General features: G+C 39.4%; 1 protein-coding gene across 1 annotated transcript in view; it reads right to left on the bottom strand.

Annotated features, from left to right (window-relative positions):
* The window catches only part of Cachd1 (cache domain containing 1), a 205336-nt gene that overhangs the window by 93158 nt on the left and 96319 nt on the right, over positions 1–15859 (bottom strand). The window contains exon 3 of the mRNA XM_046451058.2: positions 5017–5165. Coding sequence (XP_046307014.1) covers positions 5017–5165 — 149 coding nt within the window. The remainder of the gene's footprint in view (positions 1–5016; positions 5166–15859) is intronic.

Genomic DNA, 15859 nt, shown 5'->3' with positions numbered 1-15859 from the left:
GATAGAGTCCCTGGGCATAATTCTGTGTTTGTGTATTCCTTGCAAGAGAAGTTCCCCCCACCCCCACCCCCCCTCCCGCTGCCACCATCAACTAACCCAACCCAAAGAGAGCTGTTAATTAAGTTACATGAATAAATGAACCCACTCTCAAAGCTATGTGAAGTCATAGCATTGAAAATGAGTTGTCTTTGAGCCTTAACCTATTTGTTTTTCCACATTAGAGAATGCTAATTCTGCAGATCATTCCTTTAATAAACATTGACAGAGTACCTAATCATTATGCAAGGCACTGTGCAAAATCATTAACTTCCAAGGCTCCTGAGCAAGAATTTTTAAGAGTTGACTAGTCTGAGAAGGAAAGTATCAAACCCATCTGAAAAATCAATTTTCTGCCACTTTGCGGGTTCTCTCTGTTGTCATCATAATACAACCTTCAGGGTATATCGGGCAGAATTCTCTATAATAAACTCTTTAAAACCCCTCAGGTCTTCAGAGCTGGGCATTCTTTTTTTTTTTTTTCCAATATGCACTATTAAGTCAAAGTGAAGAAAATCAAATATGGATTATAACTCAGTAGAAATGAAAAGCGTGGCCTAAAACAAAAAGTGGAAAATGAGCCATTGGCTTAAATGATTTATAAAAACATTGTTTTAGTTCTAATTCATCCTCAGTACATTTGGAGAAGAAGCAAGGTCAGTAGGTCACAGGCTCTTAAAATGTTAGTAACAAGCTGCTATTGTAGCTTTGGGCCAGTGCTGAGTTTTAGAAAAAAATGTTTATAGGGCCCAGATGACTTAAGGATAGACAAGATCCAGAACTAAGAGTGGAGATCCTTTATCTGAGGTCCAATTGCTTACATTTATTACAAGAGCAGTATTAATACATGTGTCTATGGCCAGATACAGGCGATGGGCATTAAAAAGTTTGAAGAGTTTGCTTTCAGAATTATAATATCTCACAGCTCAGAAGGAAATCTGTAATAATATTGAGTTCATTTTTCACAAAGTCATTTTCATATCTACCACTTTCACAATATTGGTCACATTCAAGTGGGTATTTTCATTCAGAATAATTCAGTTTTTTTTATTTATCTGTATTTATTTTTAAAAGAAAAATTTGTGATTGCCAAAAAAGAGGAAATTAGAATGAGCACTTAATAATCCAATAATAAAGCTGCTCTCAATACAACCTTAAAACACCTCCCCTACACCAACCCTGTGAGATAGGTACTATTGTTTTCATAAATTTGGGGAAACCAAAGTTCAAAATTTGTGACTTCCAAAGTCAACCTCTGAGTCAAAGAACTATGACATAAAACAAAACAAAAAAACAAAAACCACTATATTTCATCATGCTTTTAGGCTGTTTGGTGAGACTGAGAGTTCTTTCTTTCTACACTTAACTCCACTGTGAACTCCCTGAGATTTAAAATGTAGACATTTACAGCAGGACTGAAATATAGGAAACAATGAACTGAAGTCGTGTTCAGCAGGATACTTCAACAGACAGAATGAGCCATAAAAGTGTTTATGAGGGACTGGGGCAGTGGCTGCTAGATGAGGTTTCCTACTCTCATTCTCCCACTAATTTACTGCTCTTTTGATTTTTGCATCTTCATTTAAAAGCTGAAGAGTTCCTGGAATTCTTTAGAGAGTGCCTGTGTTTAGCAGTCATTGGAAAAACATCACCTCAGGACTCACTTCAAAAATTCCTACACATATTTTCCTGGAAAGGGAGCTCTATGCCATGCCAAGTAGCCTTGGTCGAAGAGAAAGAGAAGGGCAGTTCCCACTTGTCACTTCCTGCTGCAAACAGCTGTTGTCAGTTATCTCTTTCACCTGTCACCAGAGGATCCCTGTTTTGCTCATTTGTACATCTTATGATCATGCAGCTTTACCCTTGGGACTGCCTTGGTTTTATAAAACTCTCCCTAAACAGCAGTTCCTGGCTCTGTCAGCTATTCTTAGCAAGGGGAGAAGACGGTACCCAATATTCAGTGGAAAAACTCAAACCAATCTGCTGGTTCAGTCCACATCTTTCAAGTAGTGCCACGAAGATCTCTTGGAGTAACCTGAACTAAATGAGAAGTTCCTGGGGGCAGAAACTACATTTTACGTTTCATTATAGTAACCAAAAGGTAGATTGGCTTTGCCAAATAAGTTGGTCTTTATTTCAGACTTGAACTCTTATCTTGACCTAGTCAAAATGAAAGTCACTGTTTTTACCTGAAAACATGTTAATGTAAGTAGTCCTGAATTTGCAGTGTGTGCACCTGTGTTTGTATATTGACCATTTTCACAAGTCAGCTTAAACAGCGTGGCTACATCTTTCCATCTTACACATATGAAAGTGATACCAACCTCCTATTATTAGAAATTTAGAGAATTTACAAATTTCTATATTCTAAATGGTACTACATTAACTTTCTTTATCATTATGAACATGTCTGATTATTTTTGTGTGACATTCCTCCAAATGGCCAGATCAAATACAATGCATAGTTTTGAAATTCACAGAATCACTTTTGATACAACCTGCCTGGTACAGTTCTCTGCTTTGAGGAACCACTCTGCTGTATCACAATTTGCCCTATTAGGATTTGCCACCCTTCGATAACTCACACATATCTTGAGACTAGGCATCTTCTTGCTCATCCAAAAAAATAGTCATTAACCCCAATAGCCAGGTGCCAAGAGTAAAACTGGAAGAGGTGTAATTCCTGCCCAAAACAGCAGAGGAGGCAGACTCACCACCAGCACGGTATGATACATTAAGTTCTATGCTATATAGAGTTGTATGCACATTACTGTGGGAAAAAACACAAGGGAGCTAGTAATTCTTCCAGAGGCAAAGAAAATAAGGAGGGGCCGGGGGAAAGTTAAAAGGGCAATTGTAGAGTTATTCCTTAAAACTTCAACAGAATTTCACTAGGTAGGCAAGTAATAGGGTAGATTTTCCCAGTAGCAAGTTGTCAATTCAAGATCCATAGATTGATTGATTGATCGATTGGTCTATCTATCTTATCAAGAGCACTAGTTCTACCTGGGAATATATGGAAATATTCTTAATCTTCTAAGACAGGGATTTTCAATCTTAACACTACTGATCTTTGGGGCTAGACAATTCTTTGTTTTGGGAGGGCTGTTCTGTATGTTTTAGGATACATAACAGTATCCCTGGCTGCTACTACTAGATGCCAGTAGCAACTATCCCTGCCTACCTCCAGTTGTGACAACTGAAAATATGTCCAGATGTTGCCACCCACTGGGGTTGGAGGTCTATTTCTAACTCAAGTGATTTTTTCTTACTATACTATATTTTCTTCCTTTCCTAAGTATGATTTTTTCCTTGGGGGCTCAAACCCTGTCAATTGGACCCTCATTTCTAGATAAGAGATAAACTTGTCCAACACATTAAGTTACTGGTCCCCAATTATAGAAGGTGTAGGTTCCTATGATAAAACTTAATAAAAATGAAATGTTCACTACAATATATACTTATACTTCATATGAAACATTATAACATAAAAGTGTTATGGCTAGTGTTTATTTGAGACATCAGAGTTTACAAAGTATTTTCATACTAGATTTCACTGAATGCTCACAGCACCCTGTGAAATAAGCATTAATTTATGTTAATTAATTAATGTTCTCATTCCAGAAAAAAAGACTCCAAATATCCCAGGCCTTGTGGGGATTATGTGCTGGAGGTAGATGTCCTACCCTGACAGTATCATTCCAAATTGTGTAAGCTTTACATTTAGTTTAGAGAACAATTAGTATGAGTTTCTTGAGGCCACAGCCAGGGCAAGTCAGAGAAAGATTCATCTTAACAGTACACAAATGGAGAAATAAAATGAGTTGACGATGCTCTGCTATATATAAAACCCACCTAAATTCCAAAAGTAAAAACATGCTGTGGAAGCAAAACAACATTTAACCACCCAAAACCTATGTCGTGTATCCATCCCTTGTCTAATCTCAAAAGCATTAATTATGTAAGAGGAAAATATATACTTATTAACATTTATGCTCATAATTTTAAAGTATGTTAACATTCTTTACCTATTATAAATAGCTCTAGTAAATTGGTATAATCAAGACTGTCAACACTGATAAACTATTCACAAAAATAAACATTAAAGAAGTAGATTAAGGACACATGGCTAAAGAGAGGACACATCAAACTTAAAATTAAGACTTAAGTTCTGTGTTTTTCTAGACAAATGATACTTTCCAATGACATTTCCAGCATCCTATGACCCTAAACTCCTCCAGAAAGAAACACTGCTAGGCTAATAAACAGAAATATCCTCAAATGTGCAAAAATCCTCTTTTAATAATATCTGAAATCACATTTCCCTTGGGAGCTTTAAAGATCATATCTTCTACAGTGTGAAGTGGGATTTTTGAATTTTTTGTTACTCTTTCAAAGATAAATAGCACTCCCTTAAAGTAAATCTGTGGGACTATCTTATTCATGGCTTAAGAGCAGACTCATGACAAAAACATTTGTAGTTTTCTAAATTTAGTAGAATCCATACTTAATCTATAGTCAATGCTTCTGAACCTGAATTTGACCACACAAAAAGGTGACTAGGAAGATCCAGGAAGCTGGTAGCTACAGAACACTGAATCACATTACTTTTTTTTTTTTTTTTAAATCATTTGTCTATGTAAAAAGGGTTTAGCTTAAATAATAGGACACAAACTGCATATTTTTCAATAAACAAACTCAGGTTTTGGTTTTTGTTTTTAGGACCAGGGATTAAACCCAGGGGGCACTCACCACTGAGCAACATCCCCAGCCTTTTTTTTTTTTTTAAAGTTGTTATTTGAGACAGGGTCTAGATAAGTTGTTTAGGACCTTGCTAAATTGCTGACACTGGCTTTGAACTTGTGATCCTCCTGCATCAGCCTCCCCAGCCAGTGCCACCCCAGGCCAAACACAGGCATTTTGAATACTAAACTGAGCGATTCAATTTGTGGCATCAACAACACAGAATGTTAGTCTTACTCCATCATGGAAGGCGGAAGAGTGCAGCAGTCCTGAATCGCAGTCAGCGGGGAGGTTAGGTGAGCTGTATAAGATGCTTCCACAACTTGCTTGTTTCGGTTCACCACATCCAAATACCGGTTGAACTTCTCACGGATTTTTTTGGCTAGCTGTGGGATGACAGGAAGCAGAATAAATGGCAAGTTCAAGACAACGACCCATTGTACTCCTTCAAATAAAATAATTAATTTATACCACAAGCTGCATATGTTAAAATTCCGGTAAAACAAAAAAAAAACCCACCAAGGTCTTCTTCCACCATGTGGGCTAAGACAAAAATTGCAAAACTGCCCCGAAGTTGCAGAAGAAAACTCAGAAATAAAACAGTGTTTCTCTCTCATAACAGATGATGATGTACTACAAACTTGTCATGTGTACAAATTCAAATGGATTAATAGCTATTCATAAAATGCCTTGCTGGAAAAAGGAAATAAAGACTAGCCAGTGGGGCTGGGATTGTGGCTCAGCGGTAGAGCGCTCGCCTAGCATGGGCAGGACCCGGGTTCGATCCTCAGCACCACATAAAAATAAAGGCATTGTGTTGTGTCCATCTACACCTAAATAAATATAAATATATATATATATATATAAAGACAAGTCAGGTATTATTGTTGGCATGACAGTAGGCATTGCAAGTTACAGAGCAATAATAATGATTGGAAGAAAAAAAAAGAGGAGAATCATTTTCCATTATTAGTGGTTCTGGATTCACATGAACTTAGGGTGGGAGGAGGAGACATGATGGAAGGGAAGGACATTCACTACCTCCTGCTATATATACAACCCCAGGGACACCATTCCCAGTCTTCCATGTGAATGGTAATTCCTGGGAGTTTTACAACGCAGACATCCATATAAAACAAAATGTATAAGTAGAAATAGCATTGTCTGTGGCCTATTACACCTTCAAGATGGACAAATGTCTTTCTTAACTGCTGTGAACAGAACACTTTATCATGATTTACTTTCATGTGGGAATAATGAAAGCAAATTGGTAAGCACACTATTTTCTCCTCCACTGTTCCCATCAAACACCACAGCTTAATTACAGATCTCCAAGGAAAACAGTGTTGTTTTTCTTTCCCTTAAACAAAATGTTACCCAAATGAAATGACTGATAGAATTATAGCTAATTGGTTTTGTAGAGCTATTCATTATCAGCACACTAGAGGAGAACTAATCATCTCCTTTGGGTTATGTGTCTCGCGAAATCCAATAGTATACAGGCTGAGAACATACAGTCAAATCAGAATATCTTCACTTGTTATTTTCAAGCCAATTTTTAAATGTTGATTTTGTTGCAGAGATATTTTAGAGCTTTTGGAGTCTCAATGAAAGAAGGGAAATTCTTAACCTTCCTAAAAACTGCACAAATTATAAAGTTTAGAAAAACTTCCAGACACCACAAAAGAATAAAAGAGTGATGTTTAATTGGATGATGGGTTGCCTAAATTCATTTCGTCATTTTCAAAAGAGGAGTTGTGTGTGTGGAAGATGATCCGGTCTACCTACCTTTCTACTCCCTGAACTATAGCTCTTACTATTAATGACATACATATTTTCCTTGTTGGGGTCACTATAGTAATATATACAAAACAGTTGAATTTCACACTTTAGTTCAGACCCATTGGTGATTTTGCTCCCCAATGGACATTTCCCAATGTCCATTTCCCAATGAGTGGCTATCTAGAGGTATCAAGAGTGGAGTCTATCACTCAGTAACAAATGTTTTGGAACAGAATGAAGATAAACTATACTTGAAAGAACTGAATTTCCAAACAGTATCTTTGCCATTTCACATTAAAATAAAATAAAATTTGGAATCAACTTCACTTGAGAAATGCCCAGGAGTTTCTTTTACACATTTGGTGAATTCTAACCATAAAAAGTCAGATCTTTTAAGAATTAAATATTGTCATCTGGTCCAAGGCCTGCTTCTATATAGGCCATGACCTAAGAATGATTCTCACATTTTAAAGTTTGGGTTTGTTTTTGGTTTTGTTTTCCCCCTTTACTGTATTGCTTGACTTTTTTCCCCCCTTCTTCAGTGCTAGGGATTGAATCTAGGGCCTTGGGCATATTAGATAAGTTCTACCATTAAGCTACATCCCCAGCTAAATGTTTTTCTTTTTAAAAATACTATTTATAACATTTAATAATTACATGGAATCCTAATTTCAGTATCCACAAACAAAAATTTATTGGAACACACTCATGTGTTTGCATATTGTATTGGCTGCTTTAGCTATATAAAGGCAGTGCTGAGAACTTGCCATACAGGTTATATGGCTTGCTTTGCTATAAGTAGAAGCCAGGAGACCTAACATGTCTCAAGATGGAACCATAAATGCAGTGTAGCACTTTTTATAAAATTTTGCTGCAAATTCTTAACCACGTCTCCCCTTTGAGAGTGGGGTCTACATTCTTCCTATCCTCATTGCTTGAATTTGAGTAGATTTATGATGGCTTCTGCCAGTATAGACAGGGTGATACTGTGTAATTGCTAAAAAGAGATAGTGAAAGGCCATGTAGCTTTCTACCGGTGTCTCTTGGGATGCTCACTCTCATGGTAGCTTTTGGCTACCATGCTGTAAAAAAATCCAAGACAACTGACAGGCAATAGTACGTGCTTGGTTGGAGACCTTGGAAGAACATGCCTTCAAGTCTTCTCAGCACAAGTTCTGGCCATGAGTCAAGAGGTCTCCAATAATTCTAGCCCTTGGGGTCTCCCCTGATGTCTCTCCAGACTATATGGAGCAGAAGTAAGCCATCATTGCTGGGCCTGGTCCAAATTCTTGAGCTCTAGAATCTTTAAGCATAAAGAATTTTTTTTTTTTTCTATACCACTAAGATTTGGGCAGTTTGTTATGCAGCAACAGATAACTGAAACATCCATGGATAGACAGAAATTCTATCCTAAGGGAAATATACTAAAGCTAAGCTGAACAAAGCTGCTCTAATTCAAGCACTGCATCTAGATCATCAAAATGATCAAGATTGTACCCTGCGGACTGTACTCCTGTCACAAAGAGACTTCAGGGTTCTTCAGAAAATTATAATAGCTATCATATAGAGATACTTATTTACTGTATGCTAGGCATGATGACTCTACAGTGCAGGTATTCTCATTTTATGTCAGCGAGGTTAAGTAACTAGCCCAAAGTCACAAAATAAGTGAAAGAGTCATTCACTTATTCAAACTCAGGAGTGTCTTTTCTGTAAAACCTTTGTGTTTTCTTGCTTAGCTATGGCACCTCAGTAAAACAAATCTTAAAACAAACAAAGAAAAAAAGAAAGAAAAAGTTGTAATGGTGATTTAAGATATTAAAATACAACAAATCTCACAGGTCAGGAAATCCTGTGAACATAAGCAAGTAAGGCACAGAAGAGATTGTTAGAAGGCTCATGGCCTGGGTTGGCTGTGGAACTGACTGCTCCTTGGGATGGTGGGTCTGACTGATGGGAGAGAGGAGGGCTTGGTTAGGTGAGAGATGGGAGAGAAGACTTCTTCTTCCCGCTTTCTGATTAGGGTTGACCTCAAGCTGAATGCTTTTTTGCCCCCACTGATGCTAGGAACTGAACCAAGGGCTTTCCATAGGCTGAACACTCACTACCATTGAGCCATGCCCCAGGGCCCCAAGCTGGATCCCTTCAGTGGAGGCAGCTTATACAGAGTCCAGATACCCATGACGACAGGTCTCACATGCATGCTCCCTTCACCTCTCAGTCTGAAATTCCCCAATCTTTCATGCAGTGACATCCTATACTGCCTCCTATTAAAACAAACAAAAAACCAGTTGACAGCATTTGCTGAGTGCTATATGTTAAGTCACTGTTCAAAGCATTTCACATGCATATACAATTTAATCCTTTAAAGAACCTTACAGCAGGGAACAGTGACCTTGTCCTATATCCTAAGTACTCAGGAACTGAGGCAAGAGGATTGCTTGTGCCTGTGAGTTCTCGGCCAGCCTGGGCAACATAGGAAGACTCTATTTATCTATCTGTGTCTCTCTCTGTCTCTCTCTCTCTCTCTCTCTCTCTCTCACACACACACACACACACACACACACACACACACACACACACACCCCTCTATAAGGTACATACCTCCATTTCCCAGAAGCAGACACTGAAGGTTAAATAACTTGTTCAAGGTCACAAAGCTATATAGCTGGGATCTGAACCTAGCAGTCTGACTGTAGACCCCAAGCTTCAACTTCTATTCAACACAGCTTCTCTGTAATACACAGAAATCAACTATATTCCCCATTTCTTTTCAATTCTGTTTGAACAAATGCTATGGAATTCTTGGCAGGATACTATAATCTATGCAGCCCCATTATTTTATAAAAAGAATTGAATTTTAAAAAATTAATGTGATTTCATTTAGAATTCTTCATAATTCCTATGAAAATCAAGTACTTTGAGGAAGTTTAGCATTAATCACCAACATAAAAAGGGATAGAGAAAAATGTGATAAAGTGAATTCCCTCCAAAGCCAAAAATCCTGGGCTGGGGTGTGGCTTAGTGGTAGAGCACTTGTCTGGTACATGTGAGACACTGGGTTAGATCCTCAAAACCACATAAAAATGAATAAACAAAATAATGTGTCCATGTATAACTAAAAAATGTAAAAAAAAAAAAAAAACCCAACCCCCCAAATCCACAAAATAATGCTTATTTCAAATTACCTAACTTAAATTGTTCTAATGACCCAGGGTCTTTATTTATTTACTTATTTTTTGCAGTACTGGGGATAGAACTCACAGCCTTGCCATGCTGGAAAAGCACTCTATCTCTGAGCTACATCTCCAGGCCTCAAGGGCCTTAAAATGTTAGTCTATTTGTGACCTGGAAAGAGAACAGAGGTTATATATTGTACCTTGCCTTCAGGAAATGAATTTCAGACATCAATATTTTCCTCAGGATTTTCACCTTAATTACACATCTGTCATCATAACAGGAAAGTGCAATTCCCATTTTCCAAGTGAAGAGACTGAGGCCTGTGGAGCTTAAAGGTCTCCAGTCTGCAGGGGTGCTCTGGCCTCCCTGGACCCTTGGCCTTAAGAGGTGAGCTCCTGCCCTCTCTGACAAGGAGTGTGCTGATGACTCACTATGGAAACCTCACCCCATGCTCCACTGCAGGGGTTTGCCCCCATCCCTCCCCACTATACTCTTAGAAGCAATCTTTTTAAACATGCTAACCAAACCCAGGTTGCTCGGCAAGCATAACAGAATCTCTTAGAGTAAAGACAGCCCACAGAGAGATTAAATCCTGAATGTGTCTGTTAAACTGAAGAGGACCAGCTAACCACTGTGAAACCTTCCAAGAGGCCAGACAGACTCTGGGTCTGTATCCTGCCATGATCCCTGCAGACAGGAGAAAACAAAGGACATTCTCAACAAAAAGCTACAGGTGGACCCACAATCCTCCTCAGTGTAATTAAAAACATTTTTCTTTCCACCGCTCAGCTTTCATCTTTTATCCTTCTTTATCCTTTTCCCCTTCATCCCCTAAGGGGTTCCTGAATGCTGATGAGACAACAGGACTAAAACCATCTTGTCATCTTTTGGGTCAATTCTTAGACTAGCCAACATCCAGCCATGGGTCAAATGATCAGTAGGTAGCACACAGTCCCCATGGGAACGGATTCTAACTTGTCATCATCTCCAGTGACAACGTTTCATCACAACATCAATGAATTTCTTTCTTGCTGAATTTCCTCTCCCTTAATTTTCCCATAGACATTTCTTTCATTTGCATACTTCCCCAGAGCCCCCTTTTTGAAAGCTCTTTTTACCTTGGCTTTACACTTCTGAAGATTTGGGAGTGGGGGATGGGCACACGGTCAGAAAAAGGTAAAGGAAAACAAAAACAAAACAACCCCCCCCCCCCCCCCCCCCGCAAAGGACCCGTACACACTTTATTTATGTCTGCTTCCTAAAAGGAAGGGCCGGAAGGAGTTTCAATGTTAAGGAAAGCTTTATTTAAAATACATAACAATGAAGCTGACAAGCACAGACAGGAAATGTATCCTAGGGGACTCAGGATTCATAGCAAAATTCTTATTGAATGTAGAAGAGTTTAACATTTGACATTCAAAAACCTTTATGCCATGATAAGAATTTAAAAATAGCGGGTCCCTCTTTCCTTCAACTCCAGACTTATTACTCAAGAGTAAACCTTTTGTTTTGTTTTCCAGCAAGTGTCAGGGTTTCATTGTTTAAAGGTCTGCAACACAGAAATAATTTTGAGTATAAGCCAAGCACAAATATACAACATCTCTGAACAGCATCACACCGTTCACATTCAGGGTTCTTCAGGTAGAACTTTCTCATTGTTTTCTGTCACACAGGTACACAGGATATAGGAAATGCTCTTAATCCTGGCTGAATAGTTAGTAATAATCATTGTAATCCAGATAAATATAAAGCTCTACCACTTACTAGCTGGAAATTTGGGCACATTCCTTGACTTCCCATAGCATTAGTTTCTTCATGAGTAAAATTAGAATTATACTTTTTAAAGGGCTTCTCATGAGTTCAAATGAAACAATGAATATATAAAGCAGAGGATGATTACCAGGATTCACTCTTATTGTTATACCTCAGTCTCTGGACTAAAAAGTACATGTGGTCCTGAATGGGAAACATGGCAGAGTCCAAATTTCCAACAATACAGCTGAAAGAAAAGGGAGAGGAACCACCCGAATATTAGCTGTTTTGTTCATTTGGCACATCTTCATCTTTCTACTGGGGAAACCTGGCATCAGATCTGGGGGAAAATATTTCCTTAGTTTAATAGCAAATGGCACAAAGAGCTTATGCTCTAGGGACAAATAAATATGAGTAAAATTCAACTCCATCATTTCTGGGCTAAAGGAAACTAGGCAAAATTTGCACTAAACTTCAACTTGATTGCTTCTAAACTGAGAAAAATAATAGCTGTTTCCCGAAGTTGTTTGAGAACAAAGTAGGATAAGGTATGCAAAATATTTAGGAGTGTTGAATGTATTAGAGATGCCAAATAAATGGTGGTGGCTGTTGTTTTTACTCTTGTTGCTGTTATTTGCTATTAACGTAGTTGATTTCATTTGGGAGACTTAAAGAATTGGCTTAGGTACTCGAATGGAGGCTCCAAAGAGCACTCTCTATGCTTGCGAAAGGTGAGTGGCCAACACACCATGGCGTGTAAGGGAGGGGAGATAATTACAGTCTTGGGCAGCTTGGGATTTTTCAGGCATCCTCTTCTTCTGAATTTAAGGATCTAATAATGACTCCACTTTCAAAGCATTTTTCCTAGAGTTGTCTCATTTGTACCTTATGAAAACTCTGGAGGCTAGGAAAAGCAGGTATTCCCTGTTTCACTTTAACAAGCAAGGAAATCAAGGCTCAGGGGGTTGGCCAAGTTCACACAGAGTAAAAGTAGAAAAAACAGATAATTTCTCCTAATTCCAAACTCCTTCAAATTGCAGACAAACACAAACTCTCTCAGATTAAATTATCTAAGTTCTGCTCAAAGCCCAAGTACACCCTCTTTAAAGCCATCTCAGGCTCCCCTTTTCCAAAATTTTCCTAGGATTAAACATCTGCTCCACTCACATCCTGTTTCACATTGTTGATCTTACCTCACTTGAGAACCTGTTTTCCTAACAAACCAATAATATAGCAATAGTTAGCATTAATTTTTTTTTTACTATATTCCAGCTACTGTGCAAAGTGTGACCTTACCCGATGCCTTTGAATCCTCACCTCAGCAATCCCTATATGCTATTTTTACAGATGCTTCCAATGGATTAACTTGCCCAAGGTCATCCAGCTGATAAACAGAATAATTAGATCAAATTCAAGCTCTTGGACCACTGCACTGTGCATTTTTATTCAGTAGGGTACCTAATACGCAGAAGGGACTTTTTGTTGTGTCTGTTTTGCAGTGCTGGAGATCCTTGTTCATGCTAGGCAAGCATTCTACCACTGACACCCCCTGCCCTAGAGGAGACTTGAAGATATTAATCACTGTATGCATCTGCCCTCATGCATTATTTGGCAAAGTGGAAAAACCTTCAGAGTCTAGGAAAAGGCAGCTAGCCTGAATACTGTTCATATCTGGTGCAAGCTGATTAGAAAGTTCAGGGCCTGTCTAATTTCCCTGTCTGTCTGCCTCCCAGGTAGCATCTGCTGCTCTGGACCATGCCTCACTGTCTTAGTCAGCTTCAGCTGCTAAAATGAAATACTATAGTCTGGGTGTTTTTTAAAAAACAAGCATTTTGTTTCTGTAGGCTGGGGATACCAAGATCAAGATGTCAGCAGATTCTATGTCTGTTGAGACCCCTTTCCCAGCTTGCAGATGATTACCTTCTTCTTGCATCTCCGCCTGGGAGAGTGTGTCTCTGTCTCTTCCTCTTCTTATACAAAATGTTCTGAGGTCTCTGTCTTTTCTTATATAAAGGCACTAATCTCATTATGGGGCTCTGTGCTCATGATCTCGTTGGAACCCAAATTGAACCTTCCAAAGTCCCTACCCCTAATACTATCACATTGGGGTTTAGAGCTTTAAAGTATGAACTTTCAGGGACATGAATGTTCAGGTTATAACTTTTGACTAAAAGAAAACACCCATTCGGATAGGTATCCTGATGGCAAGTGGCCATTGCTTTGTCCCTTTTGAAACTCAAAAATTTCATGGTCATTGTTAACAGTATTAAGAGGTGGGACCAGCTTAGTGTCCATGGATACTGGGCTCAATATCCAGTATCACACAAAACAAAAACAAAAGAGGTGAAAACTTTAAGAGGTGATTAGGTCACAAGGGCTCTGCCCTCAAGATTAGACTAATGTTGTTGTTGGGAAAGTCTGTTCTGGATCAAAAGGATGGGTTTGCTGAATTCTTCTCTTATGTCCTGCACGTGGTCGCTTGCCCTTCTCTCATGTTGTACAGTATAAGGGCCCTTACTAGATGACAGTGGCAAGCTCTTGGACTTCTCAGCCTCTAGAACCATGAGCTGAAATAAACTTCTATTGTTTATAAATGGCCTAGTCTCTGGTATTCCATTATAACAACAGAAAATGAACTAAGACAGTCATTATCCTGATTAAGCTGACCATCAAAACGAGTTTGGGCCTCATCAAATACCCTTTAGAGCAGAGCCTGACCACAGCAGGCAGTGATATGTGACAAGACAAATGAAGACACAGAGGTGGAATGGGGCCAATCTGAATTTTCAGTCGCCCATGAAGGCTGCAGGTTGTCTGATGGATGTGTGAGAATAGCCCATCCAAGGGAGAAGCAGGGCAGCCGCTGACAGATAATCTGCAGGTGGACCAGGAAGATTTATGTGCAAGGCTGTCTGGGCTCCAGGGTCACATATCCTGATCTTGTGAGAGGTGGGGACCCTTGGGCTGATCGGGGCAAAGTACAATGGAAAAAACAGAAGGCAAGCGCTGACATGCCAGAGACCCGGAGGAGGAGGGGCCCTGGGAAATGTTGAGAGCAGCAGCTTCCTTCTTGAAGCACAACACAGGGGTGCTTGAAAGGTCCTGATGGAGTCTAGTTTGGGTGACAGTTGGTATTCGGTTTTCCAGGAGAGTCTTGGTCTGCACTCCCAGTCCCCTTGAAAGCCAGGTTGTCAACTCAGGAGCTCAATGGGCTCTTGCCCTGCTTTTCACCCCACTCTACCCTTAACTACGAGATCTCAACAAAGAAAACAATGAGAAGGGCAGGCTCTGGCCCACTTCTCCTCACTTCACTCTGTAATGGGAGCTGCTGAGCTCCTTTAAATCTGAAAAAAGCAAGAGTTCAGGCCTTGAAGGTTTTCAGCCTGTTCCCTTTACAAGAAAAAAAAAAAAGTTCCAACCTCATCTTGACCTTCAAAAGAATGGACAGGCTGAGAATTGGGGAAGGAGAGAGCAGGAACCATCCCATATAGAATAAATCTCTAACATTTTATCTCACAACTTCCGAGGTAAATTTGTATAGACTGTTAATCACAGAAGAAGCGGCGGGGGGTCGGGGGTGGGGGTTATATGTCATGGATTCACAAACTTAGGAATTCCCTAATGGCCTATGAAAGACACACTCAATTCTGGAAAAGAAAAGCAAACCCGGTCTCTCTCCTCTTACTCTGAAAGGCTGTTTAATTTAGAGTATTAATATCTGTGTGTCACTTAACCAAAACAAAGTGGAAGCACTTTGAGAGGGGCTACTAGAAGAACTGGAGATGGAGAGGCTGGGAACCTGAAATTTCAGTTCAGCCCAGACTACCTTCTCCAGGTTCAATGCAAATAACATCTCATCACCAACCCGCCTGGAAGCCTGGGCCAGAGCCTGGCCTGCAGTGTTAATGAAGGACGAAACCTGACTTGGAGCATTTTGCTATTCTTCAGAGGCACCTCTGAGAGCATATTGAGCAAACACTTGCCAGCAAGTGTCAATTAGCTCAGCAATAGAATAGAAAGATGACACCGGCAAGGAAACAAAACTCTGCTACACAAAACACTTCCTTACCTTGCGTTGACCAAAAAGCTACTGAATGCAATTCCTGGGAAGGCAGTCTTGAGGCCTTCCCTAAAATTTGCAAAAATCTGGATGTTTTCAATTGCTCTTTCTTAATGACATTAACTTGATTCAACCTTTTCAATGGAGTATAACATTGTGCCATCTTAGGACTGGCAGTAGAGCTCTGTATCAGTGAGGATAATGTCTCTGCTACTTCTCTTTGTGTATATGAGTGCAAGACAGAGCCTAATGCACAAGGCGTTTCCATGTCTGGAGTGATAAACTTCCACAATGTAGATTCCCTTT

The sequence above is a fragment of the Marmota monax genome, unplaced genomic scaffold (assembly GCF_021218885.2).
Source record: "Marmota monax isolate L192 unplaced genomic scaffold, Marmota_monax_Labrador192_F-V1.1 WCK01_AAM20220418_F8-fsc00023, whole genome shotgun sequence".
In the NCBI taxonomy this organism is placed as follows: Eukaryota; Metazoa; Chordata; class Mammalia; order Rodentia; family Sciuridae; genus Marmota; species Marmota monax.
This window is presented reverse-complemented; position numbering and strand designations above follow the sequence as displayed.